The sequence below is a fragment of the Anabrus simplex genome, chromosome X (genome assembly GCF_040414725.1).
Source record: "Anabrus simplex isolate iqAnaSimp1 chromosome X, ASM4041472v1, whole genome shotgun sequence".
Taxonomy (NCBI): Eukaryota; Metazoa; Arthropoda; class Insecta; order Orthoptera; family Tettigoniidae; genus Anabrus; species Anabrus simplex.
Window position 1 is genome coordinate 182,439,277 of NC_090279.1, and position 24,711 is coordinate 182,463,987.

General features: G+C 40.7%; 1 protein-coding gene across 1 annotated transcript in view; it reads left to right on the plus strand.

Annotated features, from left to right (window-relative positions):
* Positions 1-6,805: 6,805 nt before the first annotated feature.
* The window catches only part of LOC136885930 (farnesol dehydrogenase), a 44,622-nt gene continuing 26,716 nt past the window's right edge, over positions 6,806-24,711 (plus strand). Inside the window, exon 1 of the mRNA XM_067158629.2 lies at positions 6,806-6,987. Within this exon, the coding sequence (XP_067014730.2) occupies positions 6,856-6,987 (132 nt within the window). The 5' untranslated portion in view covers positions 6,806-6,855. The remainder of the gene's footprint in view (positions 6,988-24,711) is intronic.

Below are 24,711 nucleotides of genomic sequence, written 5' to 3' on the forward strand. Positions count from 1 at the left end.
AGAAAGAATAAGGAAGTCTGGAGGCTAGATCAGGAAGAAATTAGACCAGGGGGAAAAATCGAGTATCTAGACGTAATAATTTGTAAGAATGCTTCTTGGAAAAATCAGTGTAAGAGGGCAAAATTTAAAGGAAGAGGAGCGCTTGCGGCAGTGGGGGTATTAGAAAAGAAATTTCTAGATGTTAAATACAAAATTCAGAAAACGGTGTTTAAATCACTGGTAATGGGCAAAATGCTATTTGAGGTCGAAGTATGGGGAATGGAGGAGGCCAGGGGTGAACTAAACCAGGTGGTGGCTAAATTTAGTAAGATCATGATGGACCTCCCGAACTGTACTGCCAATGCCGGTGCCAGATTAGTCTCTAAGAATCGATAGAGGTTGAAATAGCTAAGAGGGTGTTCAAGTATTGGATTAGATTGGAGGAAGGGAAGGGTGGGGCATTAGTACAAGAAACGTTTAGTTTTCAGAAAGATATGACGAATGAAGTTTACTGGGTGAGTAAGTGCAAAAAATGGTTACAAAAGATTGGATTGGTGGTATATGGAGAGGTCTGGGGGGGGGGGTGATAGGAATAAATTGGCATGGGAAAGAATAAAGGGAAGACTACTAGATAATGAAAGACAGAGCTTAATAGGGGAATGTAGTGAGAGAGTCTCTTTATCCGTGTTAAATAAATTGGTGGAAGTAATAAACCCGAAAACGGAGTTTGAGGGTAGAAGGGATAAGAGAGGTTTGTATTGGTGGGTATTGGGTGTTCCGAGGAACAGGGGATGGGTAGGTAGGGAGAATAGTGATAGATGTGTGTTATGTGGAGAGAAGTGGGAGGACCTGCATATTTTTAATCAATGCCGAGCTTTGGAGGAGATAAAGATCAAACTACTAAGTAAGAAGGAGCTGGATGTGGTAGGGGAAAGTTATAAGATGACATCTTGGTTATGTAGAGAGTGGGAGAAAGGAACGAATATAGGGAAATTCTTAAATGTGGCCAGAGCTAGATTTATAAAGAAATTGAGGGAGTAACAGGGGTTGTGTAGATAATTTGGTTCTTGCCGAGGGAGGAAGGCATTCTGCTCAGAGGAATGGATATCCGCCCTGAGCAGATGCGGGAAGGTTATCATGGTAATCATGATATCAGAAGGGGGGCGGTAGTGTTAGGGGAAAGGGGGAGAGCACCTTGCCCTGTGGAAAGGTGATCCGCCTGGGGCAAGTTGTTGGGAAGTAGATAGAGAAGTATAGGATGAGAGGAGGTGATAGATTAATGACTTGAGGAATATGAGAGTAGATGTGTTTATGAGATTAATTGGTAACAAGGGAAAGCCTGAGAAAATTAGGTAAGAGTTGAGAAAGGGGGAGGTTGAGTAGGCTTGAGGATAGTGTCAATTTAAGAATCTGGTATACAGTTTAAGTTTATCGTGGATAGTTGAAATGAAGCTTAGGTGCAAAAAAATAGTGAGATGACTGAGTGAACTAATGGACTTGGAATGGAGGACTGTCTGTTTGTGTGTAAATGAGTAGTGAAAAAATGGATTGTCTAAGTGTATTTGTGTAATAGAATCGAGATAGATTAAGTGGGACTGCAGTTAAGGAGAAAATGTTGACAGTATGGAAATTATGAAAGTAGGCCATATGAAATAAAAGAGTTAAATGGTGTAGATATCTTGATGAGGATTGTAAAATGACGGATTCTTGATATTTATATACTAAGTCTAATAGCATGGAAGAACTAAAGAAGTAGGATAAGTCTAACAGTTTGATGTAAGTGTGGTGTTGTAGATTGAGAAGACTGAGTTGACTAATGGACTTGGAATGGTAACTGTTTGTTTGTGTGTAGTGAGATGTGAAAAAAAGGTTAAATTGTTTTAAGTGCGATGATGAGGGATGTTAAATGGTTTTTAGTTGATGGTTAAGTCTTAAGTTTAATAAGGTGAGATGTAGTGGGCGAGAATAGTGCGAGAGAGGAGAAGGTAACGTATCACGGGAAGAGGGAGGGGTTGGGTCTTGACCCACCCCAAAGAAGTTAGGCTTGAGCATGTCTGCACGGGAAGAAAAAGGAGAGGTAAGATAGAGAGCTGACAATGAACAGAGTAGGTGTGACGTACATAGCGGAAGTGTGTGGCAGGCCATGTGTTGGGTCTGGTTTCCACCAAGTTGGCTTGTCACACATGGTAGGGTAGGAATGCAGTGTCAGAAAGTGTAGGTGAGATATGAGATCAGTTCTCACGTGGCGATGCTGGTGGCTGCGGTCAACGGGTTGGTGGCCATGTATTCCATACCAGGGCTGACGCAGCGACCAGTCTACTAACATTTTAGGTGGTAGGTAGGAGAAGAGGAATAGGGTAGTTTGTAGTGCGGTGCTTCCTGCACGTATGCTGGCTATCCGCGTACGTATGGGAGGACATTGAGTAGATGTAGAGGTAGATAATTAGGTTACGTAGTTTCAGGAAAGATGTAGTGCCTATTGTTTGTTTGTTCTGTGTTACACTCTGTCTTTATTACCTGTAAGCCGATGGTGTACACTAGGGTGGATAATAAAGATATGTATGTATGTATGTATGTATGTATGTATGTATGTATGTATGTATGTATGTATGTATGTATGTATGTATTATTTTGAGTAGTCTTGCGAATTTCAAACTTTAATTGTAATTTCCATTTCAGTTTGTTCTTAGTAATAACCTATTGTATTATAATTAGGATACGTCTTACCGTAGTAGGTATCTTATTATAAATTAGTGTGTTTATTCTATTACTGTGAAATATTTGTGTAGTATAGTATCTGTAGTGTCCATAGTATCTGTGGTATCTGTATTAACTCTCTTATTAGAATTCTGTTGCAGTAATTAGGGTAGACTTAACTGCAGTTAAGAATTGTGTAGGCCTAATTCTTGTGTATTACTTTCAGTTCTCAGTAATTAACAGCAATTTTCATTCTGTTAGGGTGTTGTAGATAAAAATTCGTTCAACTAAGTAGTATTGTAGTGTAGTAGTAGCTTATATTAATTACCTTGTTGTTGTGTGATCGTTGTGAACTATCCTAGACAACATTTCTTTCCTTTCATTTTTATAGGCAATATTTCTTTCCTTTCAATTTTATTTTGCACAGAATAAGTTATTTTATTTTTCCTTTTCTTCCCATTATTCCGTAAATAATGGATAAGGAGTGCAAGTGTAGGAACTGTGGGTGTGGCCAAACATTAAGGAGTCTGAGGGAGGAGTTGGAGAGTTTGAGGGAGATAATTAGGATTCTCTCAGAGGACAGGAAGGAAAGTAGGTCTTCCTCAAATAATGTACAGGATACAGTAGGTGTAAAGGAGGAATGGGAAGGATATGGGGGAATTGTAGAAGACAGGTGGTCTAATGTTTTAAGGGGAAGGAGATTGCAGGCTAAGGGCTCTGTTCAGGATCAGAATTCAGGACAAGTGTCTGTGAGAAATCGGTACGAGTCATTGCTGGTAGAACAACTGAGGGAAGATGAGGAACAGGGAACTGTTGCTGAGATGTGTGGAAGTAGGAGGAAGGGAAAAGGTAGGAAAGGGAAATGTAGTGTAATGGAAAAGGGAAGACAGGTGGAACAGGGTCATGGGAGGTAGAAAAGGGAAGAGGAAATAGCTTCTGCAGCAGTGAGAGAAGATAGGGCTGACCAGAAGGGGAGGGGATCAAATGAGATGGGTAGGGTTGAGGCTCTGGTCATGGGGGATTCCATCGTTAGACATGTCAGGAAAGTGTGTGGAGGAAAGGGAACCAGGGTAGAGTGTTATCCAGGAATTAGGTTGAGGCAGATGGTGAAGAAAGTAGAAGAGAAGGAAGGGGGAAAGTTGAAGGTGTTAGTGTTTCACGTTGGTACTAACAACGTAAGACAAGCAGGTATAAGTACCAACATAGCTGAGGATGTGTGGGATCTGGTAAATGCAGCACGGATGAAGTTTAAGGAAGCGGAGATTGTTATCAGTGGAATACTATGTAGGAGGGATACTGACTGGAAGGTGATTGGGGATTTAAATGAGACTATGGAGTGGGTATCTGGGAAACTAGGAGTGAGTTCTCTAGATCCTAATGGGCGGGTAGGAGACAGGGATCTGCGCTCAGATGGCTTTCACTTAAACCGCAGTGGTCCATATAAGTTAGGAAATTTGTTTAGAGGGTTATAGGCAGGTACATTCAGGGAAACGGGGTGGCCTAGGGAGTGGTGTTAAGGGAACAGGGAACTGGAAATCAAGTAGGGATGGCATAAAAATGTTAGTGCTCAACTATAGAAGTATTGTAAACAAAGGAATCGAATTAAGTAATGTAATAGATATACACTTACCAGATATTGTAATAGGAGTTGAATCATGGCTGAGAAATGTTATAATGGATACAGAAATATTCTCACGGAATTGGAGTGTGTATCGTTGAGATTGGATAGGAATGGCAGGAGGGGAGTATTCATTCTGGTGAAAGAAGAATTTGTAAGCTACGAAAAAGTTAAGGATGAAAAACATGAAATTCTGGGTGTAAGGCTCATCTCTAAAGATAATAGGCAACTTGATGTCTTTGGAGTGTACAGACCGGGAAAGGGTAGCGCTGACGCTGATTCAGAATTATTTGATAAGATAATAAGCTATGTTGGAAATGATAGGGAAAGGAATGTGATAGTAGCAGGTGATCTCAATTTACCAAATGTCAATTGGGAAGGTAATGCGAACGACAGGAAGTATGAACAACAAATGGCAAATAAGTTAATGTGGGAAGGGCAGCTGATTCAGAAAGTGATGGAACCAACTAGAGGGAAGAATATTTTGGATGTGTTGCTGGTAAAACCAGATGAGCTCTATAGAGAAACCGAAGTAATAGCTGGTATTAGTGATCACGAAGCTGTTTTTGTCGTAATTAAAAGTAAATGTGAAAGAAAGGAAGGTATTAAAATTAGGACTATTAGGCAGTACCATATGGCTGATAAAAGAGGCATGAGGGAGTTTTTTAAAAGTAACTATGATCGCTGGAAAATGGTAAATAAAAATGTAAACAGACTCTGGGATGGGTTTAAAGCAATTGTTGAGGAATGTGAAAATAGGTTTGTACCTTTAAAGGTGGTAAGGAATGGTAAAGATCCACTATATTATAACAGAGAAGTAAAGAGACTAAGAAGGAGGTGCAGGTTGGAAAGAAATAGAGTTAGAAAAGGCTATGGAATTAAGGAGAAATTGAAGGAACTAAACAGGAAATTGAATCTAGCAAAGAAGTCAGCTGAGGATAACATAATGGCAAGCATAATTGGTGGTCATACAAAATTTAGTGAAAAATGGAAGGGTATGTATAGGTACTTTAAAGCAAAAACAGTTTCAAAGAAGGTCATTCCACGAATCATTAATGAACAAGGGGAGTGTGTGTGCAAGGATCTACAAAATGCAGAAGTAGTCAGTCAGCAGTATGTAAAGATTGTTGGTTACAAGGATAATGTCCAGATAGGGGAGGTAGTCAGTCAGCAGTATGTAAAGATTGTTGGTTACAAGGATAATGTCCAGATAGGGGAGATTAGTAATAATAAAGAAGTATTAAAATTTACCTATGATAACAATGACATTTACAGGAAGATAGAAAAGTTGAAAACTAGAAAAGCAGCTGGAATTGATAAGATTTCTGGGGATTTACTAAAGGCAATGGGTTGCTGTTCTTCCACTAGCTGGGCGAATAGCTTCGCTGGTGCCTCTCCTATATGATACTGCTGTCTTCGGATTAGTCCTTTAGTGAGGGTAATATGGAAGTACATTTCTTGTGGGTGCGCCGCCTTCATTCTGGTTGGCGCCGGTCGAACGGAGTTCCTTCAGGATGTCTTAAACCGGAATCGCTAGATCAGCATCATAGGCAATGCAGGTGTACATTATAGGGGAGGCCGACTTCCTCTTGGTGTCAGGCCTATTTGCTTTGTTACGTCGGCTGGGTGCGTTAACCCGGCCGAATAAAATGTATTTATGGGTGTTTTGTAGGACACACACCGCTCTTATCCGATATACAGAAGCAAGGCGCAGGGACGAGTCGATGGGAGAAGACGAGAGTCTGGGCTGCAATATCAGTCTCCGATGCCTAGCTCTCAGAAATACGAGCAACGTTTATTCTCACTGCTCTCAAGTTCAGTAAATGGAACAATGTGTCAGATGCTAACATTATAATGTGCTTTAGACTTCCATCATTCTCAACTGAGGTTTGGGCTTCACTGATAGACTTGGTAGCCCTCAGTATACGCCACTGAAACGTATCCTGAAATCTGGTCATGAACAAAGGCTTAGCGAAATAGTGATAGAAAAAAGTGTGCGTCTACCGCTGGTAAATAACAATGTAAAAAGGACTGAAAAGTTGCTTCGTTAATCTTTACTCGTGTCGAGAAAATTCTGAAATTTTTATGTACCATGAACCAGTGGGATGATAATAATTTATCTACTGTAACTGGTAAGATTTTACATATTTTACGTTCCTGTATCTTAAACAAAGGTCAAAGGTGAAATGTTAGTTTCTATATGTGCATTATATTCTCAGTTAGTAACATGTTGAGAAAAATTTTTAATTTTATATTTGTGTTACGAACGAACTCTCATTTAACCAACATGTGTTCAGGGTGCGGTAAGTGCTGCCATCTGCAATGTCGCTGTAAACGCAATTCTCGCGGCACAGAGCAGGCAGTTTATAGAGATTGAGACGGCGGTGATCTCAACACAAGTTACATAACAACGAGTACTTTTACGTTCGCAACATCACTTTATAAACTGCACTGTCATCTTACAGCTCTCAAGTATTGTTTATCTCGCCAACCTTGGCTTGCCTGTGAGAATATAAAGGAGCTCTGCCTCTCACACAGCAAGTTCCTAACAGGCAGACAACATGGAGCGTTGGTCGGGTCGTGTAGCTTTAGTGACAGGAGCTAGTGCTGGTATAGGAGCAGCTGTAGCCTATCAGTTACAAGACCACGGAGTTAATGTCGTAGCTGTGGCTCGGAGAGCAGACAAGATAGAGGTGAGTGGGGATTACAATTTTAAAATGAAATAATTTATTGCGGAAATACTCTATCGATCAAATCGGTAAAATTGAGTTACTGGTAGTGCTCGGGCGATAAGAAGTTTCAAGATAGTGCGGCTAACATTTACCATATCCAGTATAATTTAATTTCATCTGTCAGTCATTAAAAGGGCCAGGCTTCCCATGTAGTTATGTATTCCATTCCTATCGTTGTAAATAACTGAAATTGGAGAATGTCAGCGAATTATGATTCTGATATGGTTGTACCTGTGTTTCGTTTTACATATTTTCATTAATTTTACATGCTTTTACAGATTATGTGCGAAATGTAACAATTTTGTACATATTTAAGTAATTATTCAAAATTTAAAAGTTGTGTCAGCACGTTTAAATTTTCAAACTATAGTAAAATACGAATTTCATCTCATATAAATATACAGTCGAACCTCGATATCTCGAAACACGTACGTAGATAAATTTTATTTCGAGTTATCGAAATTTCCATTGTTGGATGCGCTAGCGAGTGGGTGGCACTTCCAAGAGCTCTGTATTATCTTAGTGATAAAGTAGTTAATAGTTGTAAAAAAATTAGCAAATTTTGTGTGTGATACATTTAGTTCGACAAATATTGGTGTTTAGTGTTTGTTGTAATTGCGATTAGTGGTATTTATTTACAATTTTCACACTGAGCAGTTCCGTAAACGTTCGCTAGATTACAAGCTGTAATTTAGGACTGCGTGACCGAGCTCGATAGCTGCAGTCGCTTAAGTGCGGCCAGTATCCAGTATTCGGGAGGTAGTAAGTTCGAACCCCACTGTCGGCAGCCCTGAAAATGGTTTTCCGTGGTTTCCCATTTTCACATCAGGCAAATGCTGGGGCTGTACCTTAATTAAGGCCACGGCCGTTTCCTTCCCACTCCTGGCCCTTCCCTGTCCCATCGTCGCCATAAGACCTATCTGTGTCGGTGCGACGTAAAGCAACTAGCAAAAAGGACTGCGTGAAAGAATAAATATCTCTTTCTTTTTAATATTATTATTAAAATATCAGCAGGTTTGTTGATAAAATACTTACAAAGACGGGATAAAAAAGAGTCGTAACTTCGGCAGCGGTTATACTAGTGCAGGCAATTGACAGGATATTTCAAATAGCAGTTCAACTGTTCCACCTATCACGAAGGTAATAACTACTTCTTCTTTACATAACGCGATACTGTTGTAAATTTTGTTTAAAGAAAGAATTTCAACAGAATATACAGCATTTCACTGGCGAAATATTTAACAGTCGTTGTATTGTTATTGATTATTGTCGCTCTTCGTGTTCAAATATTGCAGTGTAGTGTATCAAGAAAACATATCAGCTTATTCTTGTATTTCGATCATTTGTAGTTCTGAGAAGGCAGTGTCCGTAATTTATATTTCACACCCTCGATCTTTCAGTATTTATGAGCGGTTAACTAATAATAATCAAGTTCCTATATCCCAATAATTGCAATTCAAGTTCCTGGCGTTGTTTTGACAGAAGTATTTTTGAGAAATCATTGTAATTATTGTAATAATTATTGTAATAATAATAATATTATTGTATTATTATTATTATTATTATTATTATTATTATTATTATTATTATTATTATTATTATTATTATTATTATTATTATTATTATATTGGCTTACGTCCCACTAACTACTTTCACGTTTTTCGGAGACGGCCGAGGTGGCGGAATTTAGTACCGCAGGAGTTATTTTACGTGCCAGTAAATCTACGGACACGAGGCTGACGTAGTTGAACATCTTCAAATATCACCGGACTGAGCCAGGATCTAACGGTTGTGGTGGTAGTGATTATTGTTTTACGAAGAAGTACAACTTGGCAACTATTCTCTCTTAATATTAATCAGGCGGAAAAATTGAAGGGATCCAACACTTTGAAGGTATCGACCAAAGAAAGACAAGGGCCACGAAGGTCGTGAAAATGAGACTCCCTATACTCCGTAATGTAATAACGTCGGGGTCGGAAAAGAACAATTGTTGACCAAGGGAGGTCAGACAGGATAGATGAAAATGAGGCGTCTGACAAAAAAAAAAGTGGAAACAATGCGAGTACTCAACTAAAGTCGTGGTCGCCCATCCGCGCTCCCAAGTTAAGTGCCCATGGGGCCCAGGATCGAACCTGCCAAATTGGGGACAAAAGGCCAGCGCCTAAACCGTCTCAGCCACTCAGGCATGCCTATATAGTAGACTATATGTGGATAGTTTTTTGTACCACGCGTTTCGGGAGATGGTCTGTTCGAATCCCACCGTCGGCAGCCCTGAAGATGGTTTTCCGTGGTTTCCCATTTTCCCAGCAGATAAATGCTGAGGCTGTACCCTAATTAAGGCCATGACCGCTATCTTTACCTTCTTAGCCCTTCGTTGCCGAAAACCTTCGATGTGTTAGTACGACGTTAAACCACCAGCAAAATAAATAAATAAATAAATGAATAAATAAATAAATGAAATTAAATACATAAATAGATAGATAAATCAATAAATAAATAATAGATAAGTAAGTAAATAAATTAATAAATGAGTAAATAATTAGGAAAATAAAAAATGAATCAATCAGTAAATAAATAAATAAATAAATAAATAAATAAATAAATAAATAAATAAATAAATAAATAAATAAATAAATAAATAAATAAGTAGATAAATAAGTAATTGTGCATACGACTGCATGATTAGCAAAACTTTTTTTTCAATTTGCTTTACGTCGCACCGACACAGATAGTTCTTATGGCGACGATGGGACAGGAAAGGTATAGGAATGGGAAGAAAGCGGCCGTGGCCTTAATTAGGGTACAGTCCCAGCATTTACGTGGTGTGAAAGTGGGAAACCACAGAAAACCATCTTCAGAGCTGCGGACGGTGGGGCTTGAATCCACTATCTTCCGGATGCAAGCTTACAGCCGCGTGCCCCTAACCACACAGCCAACTCGCCCGGTGATTCCTAGGTTGAGCGAGTGTTTGTGGAACATACATGCAGTCAATGCGTGAGTAAGAGTTTTAGTGAATATGTAAGTATAGTCAAGAAGGGAAACGTTCGGCTTTTCCACAATATTAATAAGCTTGAGGGAGGTTATAAGATCATTTAAGTTTCGCAACAGAATTTTGCTTCGTCGAATCTCCTATTTGCTGAATACAATTTAAATCCCCGGCGAGGATTTTATTCTGATTTATACTATACAAGTGAGGAAGTATATTTTGCTGAAAGAACGTCTTGCGTTTAACACGGACCACGAAGGTCGTGAAAATGAGACTCCCTATACTCCGTAATGTAATAACGTTGGGGTCGGAAAAGAACAATTGTTGACCAAGGGAGGTCAGACAGGATAGATGAAAATCCTGGTGGTGCATAAATGTTGATTATGGCAGTATCACAAATGCGGCCAGATACCATTCTGAACCTGTTGATTCGAAATTCCATACAGACGCATCTCGAAAGCGATTTTTCTTCTTCTTCTTCTTCTTATTATTATTATTATTATTTCTGAGATTTCATGGAACGCAGAGGTATAAGAAGGTGTCAGGGTGAATGGACGGACAAGGAAATGACCTGAGCATAAGTTAAAAATTTGGTAATTAGAAAACCTAAACAAACAACAACAAATAACAGTTAACAATGAGCTCGCCAGCTCTGATAACAACAGAGGACTACAAGTCCAAAAATCAGGTACAATAGAAAAAATTATCGACACAATAATATACGTGGAATGAGCGTAATCTCTCTGAATCTGTACACTTTTATCAGAGCATCATTGCTTCGCTCATTTTTATTCTAAGAGACTTATACTCCGCACGGCCTTACTTCTAAAATGAAGTTTCGCAAAACAAATGAGCATCACCTTCCCTCTGTTGCCAGCACGCTACGCTTGCGAGAACAGCTGATGCAATATGACCGCGGTAAACAGCCCTTGTAAATTGTAATACAGTACTCAGAAAAACGAATGAATATGGATTGAAAACAAATTCACAAGAACTACACTTTCCAACAATATCTGGCACTAAAAGAGAATATATTATTAACAATAAAAGAGAATGAGGAAATAACGCATCACTAACGGCTAATGGCTGGGACAGAAAAGAGGTGATGGCCTACAAAGGGAACACTCTACTGATCTCAGAGTCACTGGAACCCTCCAACAATATGAAAAACACACTACTGTAAATATTGAAGGAAAATGCAAAAGATCGCGAACCGTACCGAATACCATACACGCTGAGAGAGATAGGTTAACCACGTGGCGAATGGAAATATTAGAGTTGGCAACTAGGTTTCGAGATCGTGCTCTGCCGATATAAATCGATATGAATGGCAGCTTGGGATTGGTTGGATGTCTATGCTTCAGCGCATAACCACCAGACAGAGCCAAAATCTGCTAAAACGGAGTATAGCTGCGAAAGATTACTGTAGTCCAGCCTCGAAGAGGCACTAGCTTCTTAAAAAATTATGCCTAACCAATTTTAAAACGGTATTTACAGTCAGTTTTGCTTAACAGTCTTTTACATACTCGTCTATAAACAATTACCAAAAATAAATAGGGGCAATGAGTACCCATTTTAAATGGCCTTAAATTTAAAATAAAAAGTTTAACTCGAACAACCATGGACAAAAGGCTAGGAGGCGAAACGCTTGCACTTCTTTTAGAAAAACTCTTAAAACCCTAAATGGGCTTAATGGCCCGAAGTTGCAGAGGCCAAGGCGAGGGGCGACTAAACGAGAAATATATTAAATACCAAAAATATGTTAAGAATTTAGAGATTTAGAAAAATTTAGTCACCCAAACCAAGTTAAATGGGAATCAACAGAGGGAAAACATTCTTTGTTCCCTTAATTTACATGTTTTCCAGCAGGGCTTAGAACAGAGTCCTCAGACTTGCCGAAAATTTACATTTAAACAATGGCTTTATAACTTTACATCAATAAAAGAAGTTTGAAACCTTCCCCTCAAGTTATCTGCCTGAAGCTATCACATGTTAAGAAATTTCTGCCTTTACCTTAAGTAGTTGGGCCTTGCCCTTGCCTCCTAATTACGCCGCACTCACTAGAATGGAGCGATAAAGATAACAATATGGCCCTAAAGCGCCCAGATTTATAGCATCTCAGAGGGGAAGATTCCAGAACTCTCTTGAGATAGGAAGAATGCCTGTACACACCCTAAATTTTCATTGGGTAGAGAAATATACACAATATTCCTGATTGGTTAATAACTTAAGGAAGCCGTAGGAGTGTTGACAACATTGATACACTTAAAACATCTAAAAAACTTAAGGTTTGTCACCTTAAAGAAACTGAAATTCCCTTCAGAATTAATTGTCCTTAATCCCGTCAGAGGGGGCACATAGGCCGATAGTAGAGACATCTATTGGTTGAAGGTCGAAGTATCTTCAGTTACATTAGTTCGGGATTCATAGCACAGATGGCCTTCTAGAAGGCGCGCAGTTCAACCGGACGGAGAAGGTACAATTATTATTATTATTATTATTATTATTATTATTATTCACTGAAGTAGTGTAACGGTTAGCACTATTACCGTCCTCCGAGAATCGGGTTCGATTCCCGATACTGCCAGAAATTTAATATTATAGAAGAGCTGGAATATTGCTTCTTGCCGAGCGAGTTGGCCATGCGGTTAGGGGCGCGCAGCTGTCACCTGGCATTCGGAACATAGTGGGTTTGAACCCCACTGTCGGCAGCCCTGAAGATGGTTTTCTGTTGGTTCCTATTTTTACACCAGGCAAATGTTGGGGCTGTACCTTAATTAAGGCCACGGCCGCTTCCTTCCTACTGCTATCCCTTTCCTATTCAATCATCGTCATAAGACCTATCTGTGTCAGTGCCACGTAAATCAACTAGTTAAAAAAAATTGTTGGGAAGATGCATGCAGCTCTCCTCTATCGGTGGTGTGCCTGAACCGACCTGCATCACCCACGGACGATAATACGAATTCTTCGCTCGGCTCTGTAGCTAAGTGGTTTTATGAGTCCCGGGATCGATTTCCGAGAAGGTCGGGGTTTTAATCTTTATAGATGAATTCCTCTGGCTCATAAACTGGGTGTGTGTGTGCCGTCTTTAACCTTAGATTCCACTCTAGGCGGTTTCCCATCTTCACAGATGCAAATGTCGCCTGTGGGCGTCAACTCGGAAGACCTGTAGCTAGAACAAAGGTAGCCGGGCACAGAGTTCACAAATCTAGAACAGAGGGTACGGATAGTGGAAGCCTGTACCTTCCACCCCTCCAAGAGCCTTCTTCCCTGTACGGAGATGACTTTTTTTTTTTTTTTCAATTTGCTTTACGTCGCACCGACACAGTACGTATGTCTTACGGCGACGATGGGATTGGAAGGAAGCGGCCGTGGCCTTAATTAATGTACAGCCCCGGCATTTGCCTGGTGTTAAGTGGGAAACCACGGAAAACCATCTTCAGGGCTGCCGACAGTGGGACTCGCACCCACTATCTCCCGATTATTGGATACTGGCCACACCCCAGCGACTGCAGCTATCGAGCTCGGTGGAGATGACTTTGCTTTGCTTTACCTCTACGTCCAAATACTATGTGTATATTCTGTTTCACGATCATGTTTATGGAATACGTGAATAATTCCCAAGTGATATCATGTAATGCAACCAGTTGCGTATACTGAGGGCTACCAAGGCTATCAGTGAAACCCAAACCTCAATTGGGAATGATGGAAGTCTAAAACACATTATAATGTAAGCATCTGAGACATTGCTCCATTTACAACAGCAGTGAGGAAAAAACGTCTCAGTATTTCTGAGAACAAGGCATCGGAAACTGATAGTATATTGCAGCCTAGACTCTCGACCCTCTCCTCTCAACCCACCACACGCGGCTTGTTGTTGTATATCAAATAAGAGCGGGGATCAGGGGGATAGGTGTACTAGGCTTCGGTCCGTCAGATCGCCACTGCCAACTATGACCCATGCGTTACTCATCGTATACAGGGTGAAGCGAAATTCGCGCACTCGGGCGTCGCAGCGCGACTCCTTACATGCCAGCAATAAAAAAATGTATCTCACAAAAGTTCGTCCTGCGAGTATATCCGGCAGAAAAAGGACGTTGAAGAGTGGAAATCTGGCAACCCTGTAACCACATGTAGGGTAATTATCTCTGTCAGCATATTTCAGTCGCGCTGTACATTTGGTGCAGTGGATAGCGTTTTGGGTTAGCATGCAGGAGGTCGAGCGGTCGATCCTGGGTTCAGGCGAATGTTTTTTCTTTCGTAAATGTAGTCCAGGTGGTATGGTATCTGGCATCTTAATCGTCAACAGAGATTGCAACGGGTCGTCTAGAAACCAGTTGCACTTACATACTACGATCCTAGAGATGGACGAACAGTCGTTTTCATTGGTCAGCTTTGAAAGACGCCTTTTCCAAGTCGTGGGCGTGAATTTATTCTCTGTTGACGATTAAGATGCCAGATACCATATCACCTGGACTACATTTACGAAAGAAAAAACATACGCCTCAACCCAGGATCGACCCCTCGACCCCGTGCATGCTATCAAAACTCTACCCATTGCACCAACTGTACAGCATGACTGACATGTTCTGACAGAGGTAGTTACCCTACATGTGGTTACAGCGTTGCCAGATTGCCACTCTAACGTCCTTTTTCTGCCGGATATACTCGCAGGACGAAGTTTCGTGAGAGACATTTTTTATTGGTGGCATGTGAGGAGTCGCGCTGCGACGCCCGAGTGCGCGAATTTCGCTTCACCCTGTATACTTCCTCACCTCATACTTCTGACTTAATTATATAGATAACAGAGTGCTGGTATTTCACTCCCGTTTCCTTCTACATTCTTGTAGGAAGACACTGGAGGGCTGCTGTTATAGGAGCAATATCGTTTTCGTTTTATTGGTAGATCTGCTAAAATGAAATGCAATCTTTCAGGTATCGTGTTCTGTTTTGTTGGCTGAAATCGAACCCGTGATCTTGGGTCGGACACCATCACTGATCTCCCGAGGAAGCTAATTAACCAGTGAACGATGGGTACGACCGCTGTAAAATTCAACATTTTTATTTGATGATGATAATAATAATAATCGACTCGTTGGCTGAACGGTCAGCGTACTGGCCTTCGGTTCAGAGGGTCCCGGGTTCGATTCCCGGCCGGGTCGGGGATTTTAACCTTGTCTGCCTCTGTGGTGTAGTGGTTAGCGTGATTAGCTGCCACCCCCGGAGGCCCGGGTTCGATTCCCGGCTCTGCCACGAAATTTGAAAAGTGGTACGAGGGCTGGAACGGGGTCCACTCAGCCTCGGGAGGTCAACTGAGTAGAGATGGGTTCGATTCCCACCTCAGCCATCCTGGAAGTGGTTTTCCGTGGTTTCCCACTTCTCCTCCAGGCGAATGCCGGGATGGTACCTAACTTAAGGCCATGGCCGCTTCCTTCCCTCTTCCTTGCCTATCCCTTCCAATCTTCCCATCCCTCCACAAGGCCCCTGTTCAGCATAGCAGGTGAGGCCGCCTGGACGAGGTACTGGTCATACTCCCCCGTTGTATCCCCCGACCAAGAGTCTGAAGCTCCAGGACACTGCCCTTGAGGCGGTAGAGGTGGGATCCCTCGCTAAGTCCGAGGGAAAAACCGAACCTGGAGGGTAAACAGATGATGATGATGATAATAATAATAATAATAATAATAATAATAATAATAATAATAATAAATGGTGCATGACATCTGTATAGGCTTGGTGGTGACCCAATGAAGATAGCGAAGACATCATAAACACCCAGTCCCCAAGCTAGGGGAATTAACAGTATGAGGGTGTTGATTCTGAAATATTAACCGGGGCCATTGGATCAAAGGGAAGCATTCTATCCATTTAGCCACAAGGCCGGACTTTAATATGCTAAACCTTAGGGTACGGTCTCCACTGACCAGGGGTTGAGCATTGGCAGTAGCGGAGGCCAGGGCAGTAGCTTGTGAAGCAGCCTTCATAACACAACAGGCTTCTTCAAAACGCTGAAGAATACACACTCATTAAACGAATCATGTGGTAGCCCACGTTTTGATCCCAGCATACGCCACTGAATGCAACGTAAGTAGATGTAATACACACTCTGTCGTCTGGCGCCACTTCTAAAATTACATCATCATCATCATCATCATCATCTGTTTACCCTCCAGGTTCGGTTTTTCCCTCGGACTTAGCGAGGGATCCCACCTCTACCGCCTCAAGGGTAGTGTCCTGGAGCTTCAGACTCCTGGTCGGGGGATACAACTGGGGAGTATGACCAGTACCTCGCCCAGGCGGCCTCACCTGCTATGCTGAACAGGGGCCTTGTGGAGGGATGGGAAGATCGGAAGGGATAGGCAAGGAAGAGGGAAGGAAGCGGCCGTGGCCTTAAGTTAGGTACCATCCCGGCATTCGCCTGGAGGAGAAGTGGGAAACCACTTCCAGGATGGCTGAGGTGGGAATCGAACCCACCTCTACTCAGTTGACCTCCCGAGGCTGAGTGGACCCCGTTCCAGCCCTCGTACCACTTTTCAAATTTCGTGGCAGAGCCGGGAATCGAACCCGGGCCTCCGGGGGTGGCAGCTAATCACGCTAACCACTACACCACAGAGGCGGACTTCTAAAATTACATAAGTAGTAGAACTGCGCAATCATGCAGCAAAGGTCTGCCATTAACTCGTGCGCAATGTTTGGACGGACTTTAATAGCCTATATCTAATCATGTTATCTATCACCTCTTCTAGCCAAACTACTCCACCTATTTGAATCACAGCTTCATCTATTAAAATTTCATGCTTTATGGTCCCCAATGGGAAGAAAAATGTGAGCCCCCTATCAGATTTCCTTATGATTCAATAATAATAACAATAATGATAACCAAGGGCATCTACAACAAAAGACAAAATAAAGCTGAGGCATTATTACAGTGTCATCCGTCCAGAAGTGGATCAGCGGTAGAGTGTCGGCCTCCGGATCCCAAGATAGCGGGTTCAAACCCGGCAGAGGTAGTCGGATTTTTGAAGGGCGGAAAAAAGTCCATTCGACACTCCATGTCGTACGATGTCGGCATGTAAAAGATCTCTGGTGACACATTTGGTGTTTACTCGACAAAATTCATTAAATCTCAGCCATAGACGCCCAAGAGAGTTTCGGTTTACTCTGTCTGCCATCTAGTGGGGGCCTAGAGTAAAACGGAACGTCGAAATTGACGAGCAGACAGCCAGATGACGTCAAATTGAAATGTCTGCACACGGTAGCTGAGGCCATACGATTATTATTATTTTTATTTATTATAAGCTTCAGAATGTCTTGCAATGAACAAAAAGGCCCGATCGAGAAAATGGAGGCCAAAGAAAGGGAGATATTTAGAAAGATTTTAGGTCCCGTCAAAGACAATACGGCTATACACCCACGTAGAGAAGATCCGGAAAAGAGAAAGTACATTTTATGGACATGTGACACGAATACGCCCAACAAGGCTGACCAACCGCATCATTACCTTCTTTCAGCAGAAGAAAACCAAAGGGGCTTGGTTCATTGAGGTGTATAGAGACCTTGAAGAAGTGGGAATCACACATAATGACATTCAGAAGTGTTCTGGGAGAAGTCAGAATTAAAAACAGCAAAGTCATGGACACAGGAGAGGAAAGAAGGACACCGAGAACGCATGCGAAATTACTAGGCAGATATCAAAGCCAGAAGTATACGACATGACTAATAATAATAATAATAAAAATAATAATAATAATAATGCTGATGATGATCATGAACTCTATTCATTGACTAAGCGATTCACTTCCCTTGCCTGCAAAAGAAGTATGAAATTCTACGGGCATTTAGCACGAATAGATGACTCACGACTGACCAAAATAATATGTTTCGTTACCAATGGAACACGACAAACCAAAGTGGGCTGGCTAATAGACACCCAAAAAGTTGTCGCAGAAATCGATCTTGACCCACTGGAAACCACAAGGACTTCATACAGACAAAAGTTCAACACCCACAAGTTTGCGCCCAAGAAAGAAACCGACGGCAAGAACGCATGTATATTATAATAATAATAATAATAATAATAATAATAATAATAATAATAATAATAATAATAATAATTGTTACGGAGTTATCCGTGGTAGTTAGAGGTGAAAGAAGGTGCGGGCTGGAATAGGTCTCAACTACAGAATTAAAGTTAATTTAAAACTTTAACAAAGGTTATATTTTCTCTTCAAAATCAACAAATAACAGATAACAACATTCAACAATTTCCACTAGGTGAAATAACAATGAAAGTCAGGTACAAAATGATTTTTCCCGTCAGGGTTTTTTTTACCAAGTTTTGGGCTTCGAGCCCCACACTCACAACCTTTGAGCGAATAGCTCAACTTTACCCAGTTACCAAATGAACAAAGGAGCAGAAAACCCCATCATTCCAAGGAGCACTTGCCCCTAATTACAATGTTAAGCATCCTACAGGCACGCAGAGATCAAATTAGGAAAGAGCAGTCCTGCTCTCAATTTTACAAGCCTATCAAAGGCCACAACTAACTTCACTCCTAACTGCCCTCAAGGCACACATACAGTGAAACAGGGGTATCTTGTACCCAACCTACAGGGCCTTCACATGAAGAAAACAAAACATCAGGTTAAGTTACTGGCCCATAATGCAAAAATAGAATGGAGGCGATAACTTGCACTCCTACACCAAGTTTTTGTCAAAAAACCTATGTGGCGCTAGGCCGATGATACAGGGGCTAATCCCAATCTATGGAGGTGACTAGTCGGCAAATAAGTTTAAGACTTTAAGACGGAAAAGGAAAACGGTTACGAAAACATAGTCACCTCAAATTCAAAATGAAGGGGAGTTCGAGAGGGTGAAGCACTCTCTATCCCCGCTTTACAGATTTGTAAATTATAGATAGACAGAAAAGAATTTACATTTTAAGAAGGTAGGTTACATACTAAAGGTTTCGAACCCTCCCCGAGACTTAAACTGCTCAGCTAGCAAGAAATAAAGATGTTAACAGGCCATTACCTTGTAGATGAACTGCCGCTTGAAGAAAGAGGCGCTTCCCGCCCCCTGCTACATATTCCACACTAAGAGAGATGTTACTGAAGTGGCCCGGAGACAAGAAAATCAGCAGTTTTTATACGCTCGTGGAAAATTCGAGACCTTTCAAGAATGAATAGACACACCCCTTCAACTTTATTGGTAGACTAGGAATTACACATGGAAACCTGAGGAAGAAAGCTATGATTGGAGGAAAATTAATTACAGAAATTACTAATTGGTTAAAATCAAAACTGGCGGAAAGAGAAGGGTTATACTGCCAACCCAAAAAATGAATGAAAGAAATTTAACAAAGAACAAACTTATGAATACCAAATTTCTTCAACAAACAGTTCCTTCACTTCGCAGTAGGGTGCATAATTATAGTTCTTAGGCAGTAACATCTAGAAGAGGACGTCCACACTTCTTGCTATATAGTAAACAAAAACACGTCGGAATAGACACAGTTCAGAAAATTTCAAAATTACACCATTTACCGTAGCGACATCTTTTAAGAAATAGTACAATTAGTTCAGTTTTCAAGGTTCCAAACTTCTCCTGTAGAGGAGTTTAAATTGGCGCAATATTTGAACTAACGGCGTGGAGGTGTACCGCCCGGTACAATAATAATAATAATAATAATAATAATAATAATAATAATAATAATAATAATAATAATAATAATAATAGTCCCTAATAATGGATGGATATTATTAGAAAAGGTGGGCTTGAAGATATACGGAAAAGAGAAAGAAAAATGTCAAGAAGAGTTCTAGGTCCTAACGTCAAAAATGGAATGAGGATACTCAGATCTAACAAAGAATTGTATCAAAGAACAGAAGGACAGAAGGAGTGGTTGAATCATAAGGAAGAAAGGTCACAGTTCTATGGACTGTTGAGGATGGACAGTGACTAACTAAAGAAGAGAATCTTTGAATTCTTCAGGAAGAAGAATACAGGGCTGAAATGGTTTCCAGATGTGAGGTTGGACTTGAGGAATGTAGGGTTCCGGGAGAATATTATCATGGACAGAAATATACTTAGACAACTTGTCCAAAAGTTCCGCGGTTTCCAGGAGACTGAGGGAACACTGGTGAGAAGCCGTTTTTGCGTTTCGCTTCCTTCATTCATTCAAGTACATTCCTACCTTAGCCATTATCTCCTCATTCCGAGTACCCTACTGCCACTGTTGCTACCTGTTTTTACCGGCCTATTACTTCTAACTTCTGAACAAAATACCCTGAGCCCACCCAGCTTTCACTCCCGTACACAGTGTAAAGATAGTTTCGTCCGGAAGCTGATTTACTTCTTACAGGATACTGTTGATCCCAGCTGTGAGCTCACTGCATTGGCTTTGCTGCACCTTGATTCAGTCTCAGCTATAATAATAATAATAATAATAATAATAATAATAATAATAATAATAATAATAATAATAATAATAATAATAATAATAATAATAATAATAATAATAATAATAATAATAATAATAATAGTCCATTGTCCCACAGCATATTGGAAGTACAAACCCCAATCAGTCTTGGAAAGTGAAAAATTACAAAATTTACTGGGATAGAAGTATAATCACTGATAAAACTATTACCTGCAATAGACCAGATATAACTTTTGTAGATAAAAACAAGAAAATCTGCTTCATAATTGACATAGCATGCCCTAATGCTCACAGTCTTCAATCAACACATACAGAGAAGATTTCAAAATACACAGATCTGGCCACAGAGATAAAAACCATGTGGAAACTCAACAATGTTACCATACTTCCAGTAGTGATTACATGTGATGGTATTATACCAAAGACACTACACAGGAGCATTGAATCCCTTAATCTCCACCCTCTCACTTACAGAGAATTACAAGAAGCAGCAATCCTGGCCACTTGCCATATAGTAAGAAAGTTGTTTTTTTTTGCTAGGGGCTTTACGTCGCACCGACACAGATAGGTCTTATGGCGACGATGGGATAGGAAAGGCCTAGGAGTTGGAAGGAAGCGACCGTGGCCTTAATTAAGGTACAGCCCCAGAATTTGCCTGGTGTGAAAATGGGAAACCACGGAAAACCATCTTCAGGGCTGCCGATAGTGGGATTCGAACCTACTATCTCCCGGATGCGTAAGAAAGTTTATTGGCATGAACCATTCACCATACACAGAGGACTAATGAGAATCGTCCACTAATAATTTTGGCCGTTTGTATGTAGTAAATATCTCATAAATATCTGTCAAGTCTATTTGTCAGCAATGTTAAGTATATACCGATATGTATGAAGCATATGTGCGTATGTACCAAATAGTACTTCTTCTATGTGCATTGTACCGAAGAAGCTCATAAACCCAATTATAAAATTGTGAATTATATATAATGAAATATCATAATAATAATAATAATAATAATAATAATAATAATAAGATGTTTACAACAAAAAGTCCATATCCTTTAATGCAGAACTCAGACTGTCATAAGACCAGAGGCTTCGTATGTAGCGGTATGCCTTGATATGAATAAAAAAGGGTTCATAGAAAACTTGGAAATTAAAGAAAGAAAGAAAGAAAGAAAGAAAGAAAGAAAGAAAGAAAGAAATATTTTTTCACTAGTTGCTTTACGTCGCACCGACACAGATAGGTCTTATGGCGACGATGGGACAGGAAAGGCCTAGGACATGGAAGGAAGTGGCCGTGGCCTTAATTAAGGTACAGCCCCAGCATTTGCCTGGTGTGAAAAATGGGAAACCACGGAAAACCATCTTCAGGGCTGCCGACAGTGGGATTCGAACCCACTATCTCCCGGATGCAAGCTCAAAGCCGCGTGCCCCTGACCACACGGCCAACTCGCCCGGTAAGCAAGAAAGAAAGAAAGAAAGAAAGAAAGATCTCAAGGAAAATTCATGGCTCAATTAAAGACAAAGGTGAAGATAGATATCAGCATAACCATGAGCTGTATACTCATGCCCAGACGATCTCTGATGCGAGAGTTGCATTTTATGGACACTTGCTAAGAATGAAACCAACACCATTATCGAACCAGATCTTTACCCATTTTAAAGATAAGAGAACCCAGCCAACTTGGTTTTTCATTTTTTTTTTATTTTTTTTTTTTACAATTGGCTGTTTGTTGCACCGACAGAGATAGGTATTATGGCAACGATGGGATAGGAAAGGGCTAGGAGTGGGAAGGAAGCGGTCGTGGCCTTAACTAAGGTACAATTCCAGCATTTTCCTGGTATGAAAATAGGAAACCACGGAAAACTACCTTCAGGGCTGGCGTCAGTGTGATTTGAACCCACTATCTCCCGGATGCAAGCTCACAGACAACTTAGTTCAAGGAGGTGGAATGGGACCTACAGGAGATGGGGATCGCTTATGGCGATAACCAAGAACGCAACCCATTTAGGAGAAAACTAAAACCAGGATTTTCAAGAAAGGCCAAAGTTGGAGAGGAGGAAGACGTGGGCGGAGGAAAGAACAAGAACAACACCGCAAAGGAATGAAGGAACATTGGGCAAAGATCAAAGCCCAGAGAAGACAGCTGAATTAACGTGCTCCTTAGTAGGGCGATATATAATATATATATATATATATATATATATATATATATAATTATAGAAATTGCTTGTCCAAACACCTCCATCTGCTAACAAAATACACAGAACTGGTAACAGAAATATAACGCCTGTGGAAACTAGAATCGGTCATCACAATTCCAATATACTGTTGTTATTCCGAGAAGCTTACACAGCTCTCTTGGCGCATTAAACCTGCATCATCACACGTACGTAGAACTACAGAAAGCCGCAGTCCTGAGCACCTGCCACATTGTGAGAAAGTTTCTAGGAATGACTTTTCCTTTGAGTTACATCAAACAACATGAAGATCCAGGCCGCAGTTCCAGTAATACCGAAGAACAGATTCCCAAAATGGGGAGATAAAAAGTTGTTTAGCAACATCATCTGAGCATATTTATTGCATAAATGTATATTTTGTAATTATTTCTGTTGTAAATATTTGTAAATATATGCACCTATAGTTTCATAAGCAAGAGGGTGACTCCTTTCTTAGGCCGAGTCAGCCCATTATGTTACCGGCATAAGCCGAGCCTTCCTAAATGGATGTAATAATAATAATAATAATAATAATAATAATAATAATAATAATAATAATAATAATAATAATAATTGCTGTTCATCAGGTAACACTATAACCTTGTATATCTACACTCTACCCCCATTTCTTGATGGCCGGAGATGAAATGTTATGAATTTATATGTCATGTTTTACAGCCGGGTGCCCTTCCTGAAGCCATTTGAGGAGCTAATAAAAATTAAATGAATTATGATGAATGAAATTGGGTAAAGAAGGTGGATGGTATCGGCTGTGATCTATGAAAATAAATTGTGCCGGCATTTGCCTGACGTGAAAATGGTAAACCAAAGAAAACCATTCTTAGGACAGCCGACAATGGACTCCAACTTACTCGTCTTCCGAATCGAGTGCTTCGCTCCATACTACAACCTATAAACGTAATCTGATAATTCCATCTTAGGTGTGAAGATTGCAATGGCGGCGATAAGCAACCATGCAGGGCGGGGAGGTCCATGGCTTGTGAGGGGCCCATGCCTGTTTCTTAATTCAGTAGCTGAAGAGTGATTTTATAAATTGATAAAGCTAGAGCACACAGCACATTATTTGTATTACAGAGAGGTATTCCAAACTTAGGCTGTCGTAGTGCAGAGCTTCTTTCGTCAACAGGAGTACTGTAGTGTGTTTCCCAACCTGTTCCAATAATAACCATCCCTTGCTGCCACTCACAACAATCTACACGGCTTTTGAAGTAATCAGCCAGTTCTGAGAGTGGTGATGATGGCGGCGATTATTGTTTTAAGAGAAAGTACAACTAGACAACCATTCTCTATATAACACTAATCATAGGGAAAAACGGAATGTATCCGACATTTCGAAAAATGAAGGTATCTGCCAAAGGACAACGGCACGAAGGGCCTGAAAATTAGACTCCCTAGGCCTCGGAAACCTAATGGCGTCGGATTCAGGAAAGAACAAGAGTTGACCAAGGGAGGTCGTATAGGATAGATGAAAGTCAGGAGCCTGGCACAAGTAAGTGGAAGCAATGCCAGGACTCAGCTAAGGGACCCGTGGTCGCCAGTCCACGCTCCAAAATTCAGAGCCTTTGGTGCCCTTTTTAGTCGCCTCTTACGATAGGCAGGGAATACCTTGGGTGTTATTCTACCGCCCCCACCCACAGGGGGTCCAGTTATGAGAACCCAGTAGTCTGCGAAGATGCGATAACAAAGACATCCCCCTTTATCTAAACTCTAAATACTAAAGATTCGAGCCTCTTTATAACTCTCAGCAGTCTGTAGCTAAGTAGGCGTACGATTGACGGTTCAGTTGAAAATTATTTAGTTCCAGGAACGAGATTATTTCTTAATATTGTGACGGTCAGCGTGTTTTGGTTACTATAGTTGGAATATATATTTCTTGTCTGTGTGTGTGTTGGTACCATATTTAATTCCTTAGGTTTCGAAAACTAAATTATGTACTTATTAATTATTATTATTATTATTATTATTATTATTATTATTATTATATTTGCGTCATTGTTGTTCATTGTAACAATTAAAC